The sequence below is a fragment of the Anoplopoma fimbria genome, chromosome 23, assembly GCF_027596085.1.
Source record: "Anoplopoma fimbria isolate UVic2021 breed Golden Eagle Sablefish chromosome 23, Afim_UVic_2022, whole genome shotgun sequence".
Classification (NCBI taxonomy): Eukaryota; Metazoa; Chordata; class Actinopteri; order Perciformes; family Anoplopomatidae; genus Anoplopoma; species Anoplopoma fimbria.
Genome location: NC_072471.1, coordinates 15,106,936 through 15,125,550, shown reverse-complemented (window position 1 = coordinate 15,125,550; position 18,615 = coordinate 15,106,936). Strand labels below are relative to the sequence as shown.

Here is an 18,615-nt window from a genome sequence, read left to right as displayed (position 1 = left end):
GCCATCTAGCTGACGCTGCCACCCAAAACCGCTTCCAGTGAGTGCAACAGTAAAACAAGCTCAATAAAGTCCTCAATCACCAGACGTTAACGCGCCCACTCCCCAACATTAATCTCCTTTAATTAATCGTGGCTTTTATTAATCAAACCAGGATCTCTGTGAGGATGGTGGAGGAGGGAGAGATGCTGCGCCGTGGCTTATCGTGCTGCTGTGGTCCGTCTTTCAGCCAGACCAGTGTTCCCACTTGGAGCCGAGCAGCTCGCTGGAGGTTTTGGCAGTCGGCGGTGGGGAAGCCAAAGGGCTGACTACAGCAGTGCGGCAGGGAACAACACGCTATAACTACTGTACCTTGTGGCGTGTCGCTCCGCTGTACTGTAGGCTTAGTGCGTGCCACGTTGCACGGCACATACTAAAAAAAAAGCGGCAATGTTTGCAAAAAAAATAGTTCCGTTAGCTGTTATCCAAACACACTGTCCAAGAAAATAAAAGTGAGCACACCATTTCTCTCACCGGGTCTCTTGAGTAGCGGCTGGGGGTCGTCGAAGCACCCCAGCTGTGTTATCACTAAAAACCCTTACTGGCGGGAGGCCGGTTTAGAGTAGCGAGTAGCGAGTGAAGAATCAGCAGGCAGTCGATGGCAGTATAAACCATGATATAAACGGTGTTTTGGGAATATGTTAGTCACCACAACCATGAGAGGTCTTTGAGCATGAAGCTTTAACTGGACACTCTAAATATTATGCAGTTCTGTCCAGCAGAATGTGAAATTAGCAGCGGACAGACACAGAGGTGCACGGTCACGGAAACACGAGATCAGAGATGATAATATTAATATCCTGTTTATATTAAGTCTTTTGACCTTTAGAAGAATTAGAAAAAAAACATCAAGAGGAAGCGTTACCTCACAGATTGTGAGGTCCTCCAACAATGTAAATGGTAAATGGACTGTATTTTTATAGCACTTTTTTGTCTTCCGTCCACTCAAAGCGATTCCACACTACATGTCATCATTCACTCATTAACACCCATTCATAGGCTAATGAAAGGGGCTACCATGCAAGGTGCCACCTGCCCATCAGACCTCTTAACTAATCATTTAACCCATTCATACACCACTGGCATAGCCTGCGGGCGCAATTTGGGGTTAAGTGTCTTGCTCAAGGACACATCGTCATAGGCTAGTGAAGCCGGGGATCAAACCACCGATCTTCTGATTGAAGGAAGAACCCTTTAATCAGTGCTAACCCTAACCCTTCAATCTACCTCTGTCCTCTTTCAAAATATTACTCGCCTAACATTCATACGAGTTTGTCGATTGATAAAGTAGTTGATTAAACAGACAGATCTATAAAACAGAGTTTCTCCAGCAAGAATCAAACAAAAGCACTTTTAAGAACCTCGTGTTTACCAGAGATGTGCTCATGAGTTTCTTGGAAATAAGTCGGTCAGCATGAAAAAAAAGTCACATAAAATGAGTCATCAAAACCACAGATTAGTCGACTAACGGACTAAGAGGTGGCAGCTCTACTTTTGTTAGCGATTGCAATCAGAACCAACCATGTACAAAACATAAACATAACCATAAACCATGATTCACACACAACCTGCTTTCCTAGTTAAGCTCATTTTTAAGTGGCCATTGCCTCTGTATCTGGATGGTATCTTTAACCGTACAGTAAACATCTTTTTTTGATGCACAAGTGAAAGAAACCTCACTGCACACAGAACCCTGAAACTAAAGAACTGTGAGAAAGTGTCCTGCTGCATGGAGCCAGCAGAGGAGATGTGATCAGAGGGCAAGCCTGTGGACAGAGGTCGAAGGTCAGAGCGCTGAGAACACAACAGCCAGGCGACACATGGGAAAGCAGGAACCTGCTTTAAATATGCAGTGCAGTGTAAACGTGAGACTGCGCATGTGAGCATCTCTCCCATGATCACACAGACACACGCACACACACAGACTCTCACTCTCACACGCACACACACACACACACACACACACACACACACACACACACACACACACACACAGAAAAACCTAATCAGACAGAGTGCATTTTGTTTATGTTTGATAAACTAGTGTTTTGTCTGTCTTGTGTCTGTTACAACGCCTATTATTCTGGCTGAGAATGAAACACACTGCCATCAACAACATAATTAGCTTTCATTAGCTCTTATCTACGAAAAGGACAGATTACAATCGGTTCACACTATGGGGTCCTGAGCTGATCTAGAAAAACTTTCAGTTTCTCACTCAATGAACTTTAAAATCTTCTTCTACCTACTTATTGGTCATCAGCCAATCAGACTGCTGGTTAGAAAACAACCATTATACGATTTGTTGTTGAGTTCAGACACGTGAACGACAAGCTGGACCACAACAGTTTGGCAGTGAACGTCTTGTTTTTGAACAAGGCAGCACTGAGACCATCTGCAGCCAATTTGGCTTCCCTATCATTACAGCAATATCACAGAAAAATAAATAAATAAATACTGGACCCACACAATGACCTCTGTGTCCATTCTGACAACAGGTTGCATTGTAACAGCAGCTCCCGCCTCTGTGATTACTCTCGCTTGATTTCACACTGCACTGCATGGTGAGGCAATGTACGGGACAAATGCCACTTGCAACACTGATAAAGATGTTATTCTGCAATGCTATGTGGAGTCGAGGGCAGAAACACAGATTAGCTGATTATTCCCCAAGATGTCTGGAATGAGGACGGGTGGGTTAACAGTCGATGGCATATACTCAGTTAGCTGGCTGTTGAGAGTTAGAGCAGATATTATGTAAATGATCACATTCATATCAGTTGATGCCATGCTGGGTGTCAAATCAGAGCTGTTAATAACAAATAACAACCAGACAAGGAAAGAGTAAGCTGGAAAACATAGAACCCCCGACATTTTTACCGTTGCCTTATGTAAGCATTCATTTGGAGTTTCTGTCCATCTCATCTGAGTCCTTTTTGCTCAGTTTTAGTCTCCAACAACTCCTGAGGGAAATATCTGGCTCGTTAGCTGCTAAATGTTGCAGCAATAGACTATTATGTCCCACAGCTAGTTGCTGACTTTGTCAAGTTTGGGGTTTGGTGCATTTTTGCTGAAACAGCTGTCTGTGGGACTGGACTGGTGAGATTAAACCAAAACAGTAAAGCTCAAGTCTAGAAAACCAAAACAATGCGCTTAAAGACGCTAAACGTTCCATAGAGCCGAAGGGAAACTGCAGGGTCTTTTAATAAATACTGTGGCTTTATCACTTTGAGCAACTTCTTTTATATTTCATGCAGATTGTTGCGTATTGATTTTGTTAGTAAAAGTGTTTGGGTGTTTTTAAGTACTAATGGCTTTCATAATGTAGGGTGAGGCAGGGGCATGAAGTCATCTTTTCCATCCAGATCAGCTGATCATCAGTGATCTCCTTGAGTGGCAACATCACATAGCAGAGCAGTCTATTTAAATACCCAGCTTCACGTGGCTCACTGCTGCTGCTACAGGACCTGCTCACTTGGCAGAGGACACAAATACATCCAAATTACCCAAATATAGATTAGAAATGACTTGTGTTTTCAGTTCGATTGAGACAACTTCTTCTTTGCTGTGAATATTGGCATTATGGGCCATTGTCACCATTGGTAGCCCCAAAAAAGCTGTACTGAAGGGTTTTATGACTCAAAAAGCAATCTGCTTAAGTAACTTCCTGGATGCCCCAAGAGCTGGCATTGCAACCAATGGCCTAATAGGAATTATCAGTACTGTCAGATCGCTGATCAGACTGCTTAGCTCAAACTCCTGGTTGCATAACTTGCAGTTTGCAATATAAAGTAGCAATATGGTGACATTGTGAGAACTAGAGCTAAAACGATGAGTTGAAAAAAAATTGAAAAAATTTGACTCTGTCACACAAATTTCCCAACTTGGCTGAAATAGTGTTGTTTTCTTTCTTTTTTCCCATGGCATAATCACATTACAGCTGTGATTTCTCTGAGTGCTAGCAATGTTATATATACACTCGGTCATGCACAATGCCACCGAGAGAAAAACAGGAGTCTTTGTGCAGGCTCACTGAGGCAGTAAACAGATTGCATTGGGCAAATGAGTCAATTCCAGCTCTCTCTCTCTCTCTCTCTCTCTCTCTCTCCCCGTCGTCGGGCGTCTTACCTGACCACTCTGGTGCCACCTTTGTTGACCTGCATGTCCACCATACATCCCGAGTTGACGTAGGAGGCCAGGTTGATCTCTGAGAACTCGGCCTGGGGAACACAGAGAAAAGACATGATTATATGTCACATCCCACAACAGCATACTGTAAAAGGTCAAGTTTGTCTAAAGTACTTGAACTCCCTGAGACAGTACTCGGATGCACAAAAAGGTCTTTCCGACAGAAACGTATTCTTATTTATAAGGTGAAAGTAAAAAGGTTATTTTGACGCGTGAAAGCCATGTGATGGAGCTACAGTTACCGGCTCCAGCACTTAGCACGGGGAAAAATAGACAGGAAAAGTACCTCTGGCCACCAAAACAGTTAAGACAAGAGATTCTTTCAGGTTGACTTCATTTTACATTTCTGCATTTGCAAAACAGAGAGAAAAAGACGAGTCAGAGAGACAGAAAGAGCTGGTGAGAGGAGGAAAATGAAGTTATCCCCAGCCTGTGGCCTCCCGGACAGTGAGCGCCTTGTGAAAGGCCGTAGCCCGGCTACCTAATGACTCAGTCAAACTCCCAGAGATATTTGAAAGGAGGGGCGACAGTCCACTTCTGGGAATGGACTTTCTAGATGGACAAGGACCAGACAGGGACAACTCAATTTTGATGCTAATGATTGTCGCTGTAGTCATGAAATCTATTGACAATAATGCTCCTGACTAGATCTAGATTGTCTCATTATTGGTGGCATTTTACACTAAAGGTTTCTTACTCGATAGTGAAAATGTACAAAAAGTGTACAGTACCAGTCAAAAGTTTGGACACACCTTCTCATTCAACTACTTTGAAGAATCTAAAATATAAAACATATTCTGGTTTGTTGAGCATTTGTTTATTCATCACATAGTTACATATGTGTTCCTTCATAGTTTGGATGTCTTCAATATTAATCTACAATGTAGAAAAAAAAAGAAAAAAAAGAAAGAAAAACCATTGGATGAGAAGGTGTGTCCAAACTTTTGACTGGTACAGGTTTTGTTTTGGAGTGTTTCTCAATTTGTGCCCTACATTGCTTTATGACAAAATACCTGCAAAGTTATGGTATTCCCATCAGCCTCGGCTGTATTTTGGGTTGAGTGCTAATTAGCAATTGTTAGCATGCTTACACGCTCAACAAAAATGATGAAGGGTAAATGGTAAACGGTGTACCTGCAACACATCATCAGGTAAAAGGTGTGACATTGTGATGGTGTGGTACTGTGATAAAAGGAATGCAATTGGAGACGCATGGCTGTAATCCACCAGTAAACAAAGTAATGGAAGTAAAGGATGTAAACAGTAAACAAAACAAGTCTGCTTGGCCAACTAACCCATCCAGAGAAAATGGATGGAGGTGTTCAGGAATTTGTTTCAATTGGGCAAGTTTTAATTGTTGTCAGCTAGTTTCATGCTGTCTGGAGTCAATGAGAATAGCAGAAACAGCTTATCATTCATGTGTTAAATGTTCGCTATACGTCAGAATTTATTCAGCAAATGCCTTTTCATATCCCATTTAGCACGTTCTCTTTTTTCCCCCTTAAGCGAGTGTAAAATATTTTTTTTCACAATTGAGGACATTTTATTGAATTTCGCATCGTCATGGCTATTGGCTACGTGTTTACAATTCTGGCTGCTAATACAATAATAGTTCAATAAATGCTTAAGAAGATGTTCTTGACTGTGGTTGTGGCCCCACAGACAATGGTTCAAGTCAAAGGGATGCTTTACAGTGGCCAGTTGACGTCGGGGATGAAACTCTTAGCCTTCACATCACGTTAAAGAATGAGGGGTGACATTAATGAAGTGGATGTAATGGGACCTAAACAAGCAGCCTGCTGACTCAGCGTGGAAAAACTAAAAATGTATTTGACATGACGTGGTCGACTACCAAACTCGTTAAAAAAAACATGGCTGCATTTCATTTGACTGTGAGTGCTCTAAACCCTGAGTCAGCAAGCGACCAGATTCAGTCTCAAAGCTGCGGTGTGTAACAATGAAATGGTACTCAAAGGAAAAACATAATCTCATGACAATGCCATCCATAGATGTGCCAAACTTAGACCAGGAGGGCAGCTCTGCTTATCAGCTCTGCTGTTAATGTCCCATCACCAGAGCAGGCTGCCACTGAAACCATAGAAAACCACAATCTACGCTGCTTGTAAATGCATCAATGTGTATCACAATAAGACGTTATTGCCAGATTTGAAAAAAATGTACATCCACGGATACTTTTAAAGTATAGCTTGACTATAGCTTTTTCTGCTAGTATAGAAAAAGTAAAAGCCCGATCAAATAGCTTGGAACCCGTTGTACCCTTGGTAACACAGTCCACAGTGTTGGAGGAAATAGCAATTTGGAACTACACTGGATACTTCAAGAAACTTATGTAAAATGTAATATTTGTTTATGAATATTTTGTGATTTTGCACAACAACCTTATAGCTAGCAGTTTGACAGCCCACTCAGTAAGCTGCTCTGCTTCGTGGGCTTCAACAGACAGGCAGTGTACCACGCCTCATATAGATCAGCCGTCAACTACGCCAACATGGATTGAGATGGAAGCAAATCCTCCAGCTGACCCTTTGCTCAACCCGGGTCCTGCCAATTTGCATAGCGAGTGAAGTCAATTGCCATCTTCACATTCTCATACTGTGATGATTGCTTGAGCCAGCTTTACCACGCTTTACATGGGCTTTCATCTACATAAAACAGAACATTTTATCAGCAGTATTCCCTCAGAGATAAATTTCCCTTTCATCCATTGTAAACTCTGTATGGGGGAGTGAGTTGGATCTGAAAAGAACGTGTCAACGTCAAGAAACTGGGGGGGGGGGTTTGCCAAGAAAAAAAACAACAACAACAACAACAACACCAAGCTCTTGTATTTATTGTGTTGCACTCTCTGAGGGAGAGCAGGGGGCGAGTAAATGCCGTAATCTTATTTAAAGGGACAACGAGGCGCCACTCACACTCAACACGCTTCAAGGACATGCACTTGGCTCTCTTCCTATTCTCGGCTCTTCTCTACACGCCTCTGAAAGAAACATCTGTGTGTGTCAGCAGCACATGCCTTGCTAAAGAAGGCCGCGCACTCAAACACACAGACATTCACAAGCACACATGCACATCCTCCGTCATTGCATCTCACACAGGGGCCTACGTTGACTTTTGCTGCAACCTGATAAAACCAGAGAGTGGGCAACGTTTTGGCAAAGGCCGAGCATTCCACGTCATCTCTGATTGGCTGGTTCTGGGTGAGAGGAGTACTAACAACCGCTGTCATTGGGCAGCAATGGATGAAGTGGCTGGTGCGGGGCACAGGCCCAGAAGCCAGGACAGGAGGCTTTTCACAGCACCATGGTTACCATCACGGTAACACATTCAGACACTTGTCTCGGAGCAGCTCTTGCCCTGGGAAAGGAAAACAGGAAGTGATACATGGGGCGACTGCCTCCAGAGTTTGTTGGGCTGCATTCAGGCTGAATTAAGAATAGCTTTCAGTTAATCTGTGAGGAGGAACAGAATCACAGAAGACGGTATGTTGTCTGAGTTTCTGCCAGCCAAAGCCACACTCATTGCTCACTGATAATTTGTTCATTTACAATAAACTTAGCAAACTAGAAATGTAAAGCAAATGTCTTTCTCTCTACCACAGTAGAACATGGCTGACATGGACGACTGGATAACTGTTGTGTTTGAGCTTTATCAAAATGGCACTTTAATCCACACAAAATTCCTTCTCAAATGAATGATATGTCACAGGACCGAGTGACACTAAATTCAACGCTGAACACTGAACAAGACGTTTTAAAAACTCTACAATTAACTTTCATGAACTGAAAACACTGATTCAGTTGTAAGATGAAAACGCGGACAACTCCCAGACCGCACAACGCTGTTCTAGAGACCGGTTAATCATAAGGTAGCCCCGCCCTCAAGCACACCCTGCTTTATGGTCTATTTGACTTTAAATGGCTCATAATTTACTAAATGAACATCATGCAGTATTGAAGAAGACTTGAAACTAGAGATTGAGACCATAAAGTCATGTTTACAATGTTTACTGAGGGAATAAATCAAGGGAGAAGTAGAGTCATTTTATCAACATCCTTGCAACCGCAGGAGTCGCCCCCTGATGTCCACCAAAGAGATTGCAAGTTTAAGGCACTTCAGCATTGGCTACACTTTTCAGAACCAACGGTTGCAGTCTGAGTGTAAGGCACTGGTTTAGCTTAACCACAGAAAAGTACAAGCAGGCCTCATTTATCCCTGTAGTCCTGCGTGCACTCTGCCCTGACTGCCAAGCCATGTCATCCTGTGGACAGTACAGTAAACACCACTTGACAGCACCACCTCTGGAACCTTTGCGAGTATTTTTAGATTTGGACAAACATGTGTCACTGAGGTTCAGCTGGTTAAGGTGCCTTATGTTATGTCATGAGTTAAATTGTATACAGGATCTTTTGTCCTTTGGCAACAACAGCTCAGAAGGACGGGTCAAGCTGCACTTCAACTACATTCCGCAATGTTTTCTTGGAAGCAAGTGGGAACACACTGTTTACAGGTTAAATGTCTTACAATGTGAATTCAATGAATGAGAAAGAAAGACGAAAGAGTTGTTAATAAAAAAAAGGCCATTAAAAATAATGAAATGTTGATGCGTGAGCAATGAAAGCAGTCGAAGTGGTAGTTAAACTGATATTCTAGATAATTCAGGATTTGCTGGAAATATACCAGTATTGAAATGTTATGCTATGGAGAATGAATACATAATATACATTGGAAAATGAATCATAGAAAATATTAAACGTAACCCAATAAATATTGAATACTGAGATAATAAAGTATACTTTATTGTGATTACAAAAAATAGGACATCGAATCATAGAGGGAGGTTTTCCGAGGAGCCCATGAATGTAAAATAAGAAAATAGAGGTTCCCATAACTGCTTTCTTTTTGCCTATTATATTTATTTTAACACTGACCTTGTTCCACCAATATAGTTGTCCTTATTTCTAATTTTGTTCACGATTGGAAGACCAAAGTGGAAAAGCTGTTGATAAAATCGATGGAGCCTCTTATTGTGGTTTCCTTTCATCTGGAAATAGATGTCTTTCCGTGACACAAAGTGCTTCTTTTATTGACTCAACTCTTTAGTTTCAATCGGGAAAACCTTGACCAGCCAAGACCTGGATGGACGACTTTTGAATAGAAACTGTAGCTGCTACATTTCTCCCAGATAGCAACAAATTTGTACGTGCAAATTTTAAATTGACATGTTACACACTGAATGATGACAATTTCCATTCAGTCGCCAGATGAGTTTTTAATTCTGTGAATACAAACAGAAAGACAGTCTCGGGTGAATATCTTTCACTGCCGCTATCCTGACTGTCCTTTCTTGGCTTCACTAACTTGCTTCTCTTAAGAATTACAGCGTCACTGCCAAACATACATCAGTGAGACTATCTAAATACAACTGTAATTAGGTTAAACAAAATATAAATACACAACCTAAAATGTACAGCTTAACATAACTAATAAAGCACTGCTTATCACCAGCACAGGACAAAACATTTATCTGTGTACAGCCTGCATGAACAATGCAGTTATAGGCTAGGTTAGTGACGTCACACTGGCGCCAAAAGAGCTGGCGGGCTCGACATGCTTAGTTTAGCTAGTAGCTACTGATGCTAGCTTTAGTTAGCTGCCTTATATGTCAACAATAAACACTTCCTAAACATGAAAACATGGCACCGCAAAAGCGAGCGAACTTAACATAATGTATATGACGCTTGTGTACTTCTCTCACCTGTGAATACAAACAGAAAGACAGTCTCGGGTGAATATCTTTCACTGCCGCTATCCTGACTGTCCTTTCTTGGCTTCACTAACTTGCTTCTCTAAAGAATTACAGCGTCACCACCATACAGAAGCCGCTACTGCCCCCTAGTGGCGAAAGTGATTTTCGCCCTCCGATTACTTAAGGTGAAAGCAGGTTAGTTTAGAAGTAACACAAAGCGTTTTAAATTATAATAACCAGAAAATAATGGTGTGGGGGGACAAGTTAATAACACACACTAATACATTAACAATCCTGCAAATAATTGTAGCCATTCAAATGTCCAGGGTGCCACAGACACATGAGAGTCACACGAGGTAAAGCTACTCAGTCTTGTGTACAAACGTTAAGAGAGAACAGACTGTGGTTATTTGATTTGCAGCCTGCAGGGCAGCTACGTTTTTGTTGACTACCTCTAAGTTTTTGGAGTAGAACTCTTATAAGCTCGGTTGAATCACATACTGGCGCAATTGAGAGGCCTGAAGTACAGTGGACCATTCATGTGCACCACGGGGAAGTATTTGCCGCTAATCACTACCACCTTGTACAACAGCGAAATAATTCATTGAGGCACTAAATGTTGAAATCCAAGACAGATGCTGAATGCAGCAGCTGGACCGGTCAAAAGTCTGAAGCAAGTAGCCGAACCATATCATCCGTCTTCAGAAAGTTCAACCCAGTTGCCCTATGTCATGTGTAAATACCCGCCAAAATAGGGTGTGCGGATAACATACAGCCAACTGCCTGTGAGCTGCCATGACTGCAGCAGAACGGAGCGTGGACACAGTGATGTCATATGCCTGCCAAGCAGATGTTGCCCAAACGACACACGGTCCACCAACCCCCCGAAGAACAGCCTCTTGTTCTTCCACAAACAACAGACCCTTTCAAATTGAACTGCCTAATTTGTCCAATTGCGTAAATTGCGGTGTTTATGATTTAGCAGGGATTGCTGGTAGCAAACAGTTTGTTTGTTTGTTTGTTTGGCAGCCTTTTGCTAGGTGTCATCGTGTTTGTGAGCAGCTTGGATCGCAGCTGGGGAACATTTGTTTTGACAAATTTTTCACAATGGACTGTCATCACTTTTAAAAGTATCAGACATAAAAAAGCAGGACGACAACTTTTGGTGCAAAAGATGTCGACTCCAGAAGCCCTCGTCTTGGCACTGCCACCATGGTAACCACATCTAAGATACTTCAAGGGCATCGTTATCGCCAAAGAAATAGAATGAGAGTAGGACGGGTGTTCCCATTCAAATGAACATAGCTGTACTGGTTGTCAAAGCAGAGAACACCATTGTAGCTGGCAGAACAACTTCCATATAAACTTGGTTGCGGCAAGTTGCGTCCTCAGGTGTTAAATGTTGCTTTGCTGCGAGAGAGGAATTGAAGTTTGACGGATTTAGTTGCTTCTCCCGATTTTCTCCCGGGGTAGCAATTCTCCCATATTGCGCCCATATTACGACAAACTGTCTCACCTTTTCTTCCCTTTTTGTCATCACAACCTCACCACATCACAACATCACAGGGAAGTGGGGCTGTTGTCATGTTGTGTCTGAGACGGCCTTCAGCGAGTGAGAGACGAAGAGTGAATTGTAGAGTACTAAGAGAAGGAAGCACTCAAGCAGGGGCAAACAATTAATACATTATCAAAAATCTAACTCAAAATCAATGAAGTTCATCCCAGAGGGGGGAATCATTCGGTATTTTTTCCTGAGGATTATATACACTTTGAGATTACACGATTGGCGAGTATTTGGGTCCAAGTGGAAAGTGTTGATATCAGTAGATAACAAATCACAATCACTTTTCAAGGGTTTCAGCTTTTCCTTTAACAACGATCACTTTAAAACAATAAAATGCACCTTGGCTCACTACATTGAACTCAGTTTTCCTGCTGTGGTCTTACTTGATCTGGCATGACCAGTAAATGATGGTGGCTAACGCAAAGCTAACTTTGACTTTACAAACTTTACAAGTCACTTGCTATTTAACCCTTTCCTCTTGTGTTGCTGTTTTTAAAGACCGTATCTGGTTTTTTTGGCATTAGCCCATAATAGTTGCTTGTGGCGGTACATTTTATTTCAATAAGAGGTACATATCAGAGGAAAAAACGTATGACAGACTTTTTTATTGCCTTAGTTTTACTGTTTTCTCACGAGTCACAGGCTCATGATATATGAGCACTGACCTGATGTATCTGCACATTATCTTTCTTTTAACCCACAAGGGATTAACTGACCGAGCGAAATAAGTTTATATGCCACTCCCAGCTCTCGCCATGTTAAGAGTAATGTAGAGCTTTTTGTAATTGTCTCATAACTTACATGTCAGCGGGGCCCTCTAGTTTCTGTCTGTGGTTTTCATTTGGAATCAAAACAATAAATGCTTTCATCCCTCAGACCATTAAGAACTACTACTGAACATATTTCATAAATTTGCCAAAAAATAAAAGGCGGTGGCTTGGAGCTTGGTTTTTATTCGTCACTTGGGAGCACAAAGCACCACCACCGGCGCTCCAATGAGCATCTGTTCGGTGGATAAAAAGAGTTTACCCCGGTGGACACAAGACCTCAGACGTCTGCCAAATGTAACTTCAAAGTGGGTCATGTAAATGAGAGGGAACTATCAACAACAACGCTGCGGCCGGGGAAGGTACAGGTGGCAGGGCAGCCTTAATGAGAGATGTTACATCGAAGAATCAAAGCCGCTCTCCCTTTCTTCTTCCACACAGACTGGCATCAGGCCTCCCCCCGCTGCAGCATCACATGATGCTGCGGTGAGTCTGTGCTGGACTCTGAAGATGGTACCTTATATGGCAGCAAGTAAGCCAGAGGAGAGTTATGTAGGTTTGAGGTTTGGGAACAGAGAGCTCTAAACAGCATGAATATGACAGATGACAGTTGGCATATGTTGGGCAAGGTGTCAATGTCCAACCAAGTTTATGTTTTCTTGGTTTATGAAAACAGTCTTTAGAGCTCTTTTAAACTGTTTTTAGATATAGACGTACTATAGTAGGTTCATGTAAAATGCATAAAATTAAGGTAGCAGCTTTGAACAACTATTTTTTGCTTTAACCTTAGTGAGTGCTATGTTTCAATGTTGCTGCATGTCATTTAAAAAAAAAGTCAAACAGTTTGCTGTGTATAGAGAAGTGGGATTAAAGTGAGGGCGAACATGCACTTGGTCTCTTTGCTTTTATTGTCATCATTTGAAAGGGTTCATCTCAGCATGCCGCTAACTTTTCACACAGAGATTGTGTTTCCGTCGTCCTAAGGCTCTCAGCGAGGTGCACAAACAGCCTATGAAGAGTCTGGCTGCTGAAGGCAATTAGCGGGCGACTTGTAAGCGTCATCGCGGAGGGGCTTCTGGGAAAGAGCGGAGGGTCCAAAAAGATCTAAGTAGGTCACAGTGGGAGCTATGGGTGAGATTTTCGAGGAGAGGGGGTCAATTTAAGTGGGCTAATTAACTCCGCCACCATTTTTATTGGGAGACCAAAATATATTTTTTTAAATTGTACATTTCATCTTCAACAATCTTGTCTCATATTCCAACCAACTCCTGCGGCAGAAAGAGGACGTGACCACAACAGTAAAGAGTTGAGCAAACAGGCTATAAAATCACCGGTTCAGCTCCTTCCCTCGTAAAAAACCCACCACTCCATTTCAAAGACGGCCCCGTGCGCAACAATGGCTTGCAGATGTATAACTGTTACAGCTATTCGAGGTAAATTAGATCTTATGTGCACACTGCAAATACTGCATGTCTAGACACATATTTCTTTGCGTACTGTATGTAATATTGGCGCTATTGTGTCATGTTAAAATCAGCCCACTTTAAATGATTGGTTTGGGGAAACACATGCTTCTTTGCTTAAGAACATTGATACATGTCTGTCTGAAGGGGTTGGCTAAACCGAGCTTAACATTCAGACTGGAGTGGGGGGGGAAATGCATTGCAGTATCATTTTTTTACACTTCAGTCCGAGACATAACGTGTTGATTAGTGTGCTTTAGAGGTAGATTTAAATACTTTGGGTATAGCTGTTACCCCTTGTATTTCCAGTCTTAACGCTATGCTAAGCTAAGCTAAGCTAATTAACCCCTGGCTAAAAACTCCATAACCCACAGACATGCAAGTGCCAACAATATTCTCATCTAACTTGGCTTGTCTATCAGCATATTTCCCAAAATGTCAAATTATTCTTTAAAGGTCAGTTTCAATGGATAACCATATTTCAAATAGCAGTTCTCAAGATATGTGAAAAACCATAGATAGACATACAGAGATTCCTTGCTTTATAGATGGATTGTTAAAAAAAAAAAAGGGAATGGCGTAAGAGTTATAATGCACTCTGAGATGTTCTCGTATTGAAAAATAACACACTGAGGGAAAGAAACATATTGTTGTGTGTTGTATTTTTCACAGCTAACTTGCATCTCATTAAGGCGTTATTCAGCCAGTTACATCGTTTCAAATTGAGTGGCAGGTAGCCTGGATTGGCTACAAACAGAAGGTCATCCACAATGTCATTTCATCTAATGCAGCTTATACATTTTCATGATTTTGAAATGATTCATTTGAATATCTAAATCTAAAGAATTTATGTTAAATGCACCATACCTGCTCCACCCGGATCTCGTACTCTCCGTTCAGTTTCTTGCCTCGAAAATACTTCGCCCTGCAAAGGAACAGAAGACAAACCGTCAAGGAATTGACAAAACACACACATATATATATATATATTTTTTTTTATACAATCTGTCAGCCTTATTTATTGATAATCTGCAGATATGACAACACTACAATGGAGACCAATCAAACTGTATAAATGAGTGTACTGCAGTGATTAAGATATGTGTACTTCAACATGTGGATTCCTCCCCTGCACCCACCGTACAGTGGATGTGCTCCAAACACTCCTAACGGTCAAAACAACTTTAAAATATCCTTTGTTTATTTGATGGAAGGAGAGCCCAAATCTCAACAGACCTTCAAAAGTACCTTGTGAGCGGGCAAAATAATGACTCATATTTTCCATAATTACGGAATCTGACCTTGCGGGGGCTTCAAGTAAACAGAATGTCTTGGCAAAGAGAGTAACTCATGAAATAAAGTCCTGCTAATAGAGAGGAATCACGGATGATTCCTGTGTGAGTGTGATTTTTTATTTTGCTTGGAGGCCACATTGAATTGATAATACTGTAGCTGTCATCAAAGAAACACACCGTCCATTGTAGTTACACCGAGTTCTCACACGTCTCCAACGGTGCCATCTGACGATCACATGGACGTAACACGGGAGTCATTCAGCACAGATGCACTTGTTTTTCTTGCGGTCGGAACCTGTGAACTCCCAGTTACCGGCAGACTTATCTCCCTGACCATCAGACCTGCAGTATTTAGATTGACCGAGAGAGTCACTGCGCTATTCAAAACTGGAGTTTGTATACAGGAAAACCACAGTGGTCAACAAAGTTGACATTGTTTCGTTTTTACACTTGGTTAATTTAAGTTTATTTTTGCACGTTACACAATTAAACTTGTTTATTGGTTTATTGGAGTTCTGCCAGCATGCCATCCCACCAGGGTTGAGCCAAAACCAATCTGATTCCAATTCCTGTAACTTCAGCCGGGCACAACTGTCTTTCTCTACTCTGATGTTTCGACACCTGAATAGATACGTTTGCACTTTCATAAAGTCGGGGGTTTGCAAGTTACATTGCTGTAAAACAACGGTCAAACTCAAGATGCAGACAAATCCAGACTTTTTTCTGTGAATCAAACTCCCAAAACACTGGATCCTACATTTCCCATGATACAACTAAATTGCATCTTTTAAAACCACTGCTTTATGGCATAAATCAGAAACAGTGTGATATTCTAATGGCGCAAACTGAAATAAGCGAGTTTGCAATGCCAGATTATTAAAAGGTGTAGGGAAGCACTTCAGAACCAATACTGAGTACTGGTCCCACACCAGTGTTAAATAAGTAGGCTGTTTGTCTCAATGTGTGGAAGTGACTGGGCTCGACCTAAACATTCATCTTCCGTAACCGCTTCCGTAGCCGATCTCAGCTGTCATTGGGCGAAGGCAGGGTACACCCTGGACAGGTCACCAGACTATCACAAGGCTGACACATATAGGGTACATCCCAAGTCTCTTAAATTGCCTCCTCGATTCCCTCACTTGCGTCGTTGCGTCTCTCCATGCATCCCTGGTGGGCGGGACTAAGACGCAAGGAAACCAGGCGAGGAGAGAGGAAACGAGGAAATGTGTTTTAAGAGACATGAGACGTCCTTTCCTCTGAAGCGTCACGTGAAGCGACGTCTGTTTCTGATGACGGCGGCCGCTGAACACAGCTGATCCGCTGTCAGTCTGCTCTAAGAGCTGGAGAGACTTTTGATTTTAGTAATCATCACTGTACTAATATTAATAATGACAAAGTCATCATCACTGCCAGAGTAGAAATGTATTTCTCTCTGCAGCCTGTTACCTGTTTAACAAACTGCACTGAGTATTTATACTGTGCTCTGTGTATTTATACTGTGTTCTGTGTATTTATACTATGTTCTGAGTATTTATACTGTGTTCTGTGTATTTATACTGTGTTCTGTGTATTTATACTGTGTTCTGTGTATTTATACTGTGTTCTGAGTATTTATACTGTGTTCTGTGTATTTATACTGTGTTCTGAGTATTTATACTGTGTTCTGTGTATTTATACTGTGTTCTGTGTATTTATACTGTGTTCTGTGTATTTATACTGTGTTCTGAGTATTTATACTGTGCTCTGTGTATTTAAACTGTGTTCTGAGTATTTATACTGTGTTCTGTGTCCTGCTCATAAGCGCAGCGCACCGATTTCTACCCGTGGAATGCGTTTGTCTTATTTATTAATTGTTAACATCTGTATGTTTTGAAATTCGGATTGTGATGTCATTATTAAATAATCCAGAATATGATTATGGTTTCTCCTAAACACTGGAATTAATTTATTAGGCTCAATGTTTTGGGGTAAATTAGGAATTACATAACTCATCCAACCTGACACTCAGGAATTATTAGCCTCATATGAATGAATGGAAATGAAGATAAATTATGTAAAAGTGTTTCTACTGACAAACAGACAGACTCTCCAACTCTTAAACTCTCTTTCTAACTTTAATCCATTCAATCTGTGATCTGTCATCACTCTGGCATAAAAACTCCAGTGGTGATGAGCTATATCAGATCAGTACGATCGGCTGCAGCGTCCAATCAGATAAATGATGAACAATGAGGGGGCGTGTCGGCCCTCACAACACTTCCTGAAAGGATGATCTCGTGCATCCTCGCTCATGGCTCCTCGGAGATCCCTCCTCGCTCCTCGATCCTCGCTGCCGAAATAAGAGCTTTGGGACGGCCGTCAATATGGCGGCGCAGAACGACGTCCGGTTCAAGCGAGGATCGAGGAAACGACAAATAAGAGACTAGGGATGTACCCATAGAGACAAACAACCATTAACGCTCCCATCCACACCTACAGGCAATTTAGAGTCATCAATTAACCTAAGGTGCATGTCTTTGGACTGTGGGAGGAAGCCGGAGAACCCGGAGAGAACCCACGCCGACACGGGGAGAACATGCAAGCTCCACACAGAAGGCCGTCTTGTTCGGGAAGCCTCTTGCTTTGAGGCGACATTGGTATCCACCACACCACCGTGCAGCCTCGACCCAAACATTGCTCTCCAAACTTTGTAAAACAAAATGTAACAAATAAATAAATAGATATAAATGTACTGTCACCGACACTAGATCCAGCTATCAGTCAGTATTGGACCGATATCTGAGATCAGTGTTGGTATTGATGCAACTCTAGAAAGGAATCAATAGAAGCTGTCTTGAGCCTTGCAATTCAACAGGGTTTAGGGGAAATAATGTCTTATTTTGGAGAAACACTTCAACTAATCATATATACTTGCTCTCATGTTAATTCGACAGTTACATAAATAGGGTAAAACATAGAGCCTTTTTAGGTTCCAGATTGCGGATACTCTAAAGCACATTTTCTACTATTTTATAGTTTATAGCCATGTTGTGTCCCGGTGCTGTGTCGGTCTCAGCGTTGAACTCTCACCCCTTGCAGGCGTGGGACAGTTAACAATCTGTCGAGGGCCTCAGGCTGGAGCTGTGTGTTGCTGAGGATCTGGGCTACATGCTAGAGGCCCTTCGTTACTGGGACAGGCTGTTTGGGATTTAGAGCGCCACTCAACCCAATCGCATCAAAACACATTTTCCCTTTGCAGCACAAACAATCCTCCTCAGACCTCCTCCACTTGTCTTCTCTCCGTGTCCGCCTCGCCGTTTTTCATCTCCCCGCGTCAGTCCTATTTAAGTCGCTTCATTAACGGTCATTACAGCCACCGAGGGGGTTCTTGTTCTTAACGTCTCCCAGCTGTTTTGGGTCTCTCGCCGCCTCATTTTCTGTAATTTTGGAAGCAGTGAATCTTCGGCGTGACTGACCTAAATACTAGAAAAGCAATGCCCCCTGTCACCCCTGGACCACCACCCCTACAGAGCATGAGCCAGGACCCCCAGGGCTC

General features: G+C 42.1%; 1 protein-coding gene across 1 annotated transcript in view; it reads right to left on the bottom strand.

Annotated features, from left to right (window-relative positions):
• Nucleotides 1-18,615, bottom strand: part of LOC129112436 (synapsin-3-like) — a 103,573-nt gene that overhangs the window by 62,156 nt on the left and 22,802 nt on the right. Inside the window, exons 3-4 of the mRNA XM_054624537.1 lie at nucleotides 14,653-14,710; nucleotides 4,165-4,256 (exon numbers count right to left, since the gene is read on the bottom strand). Of these exons, the coding sequence (XP_054480512.1) occupies nucleotides 4,165-4,256; nucleotides 14,653-14,710 (150 nt within the window). The remainder of the gene's footprint in view (nucleotides 1-4,164; nucleotides 4,257-14,652; nucleotides 14,711-18,615) is intronic.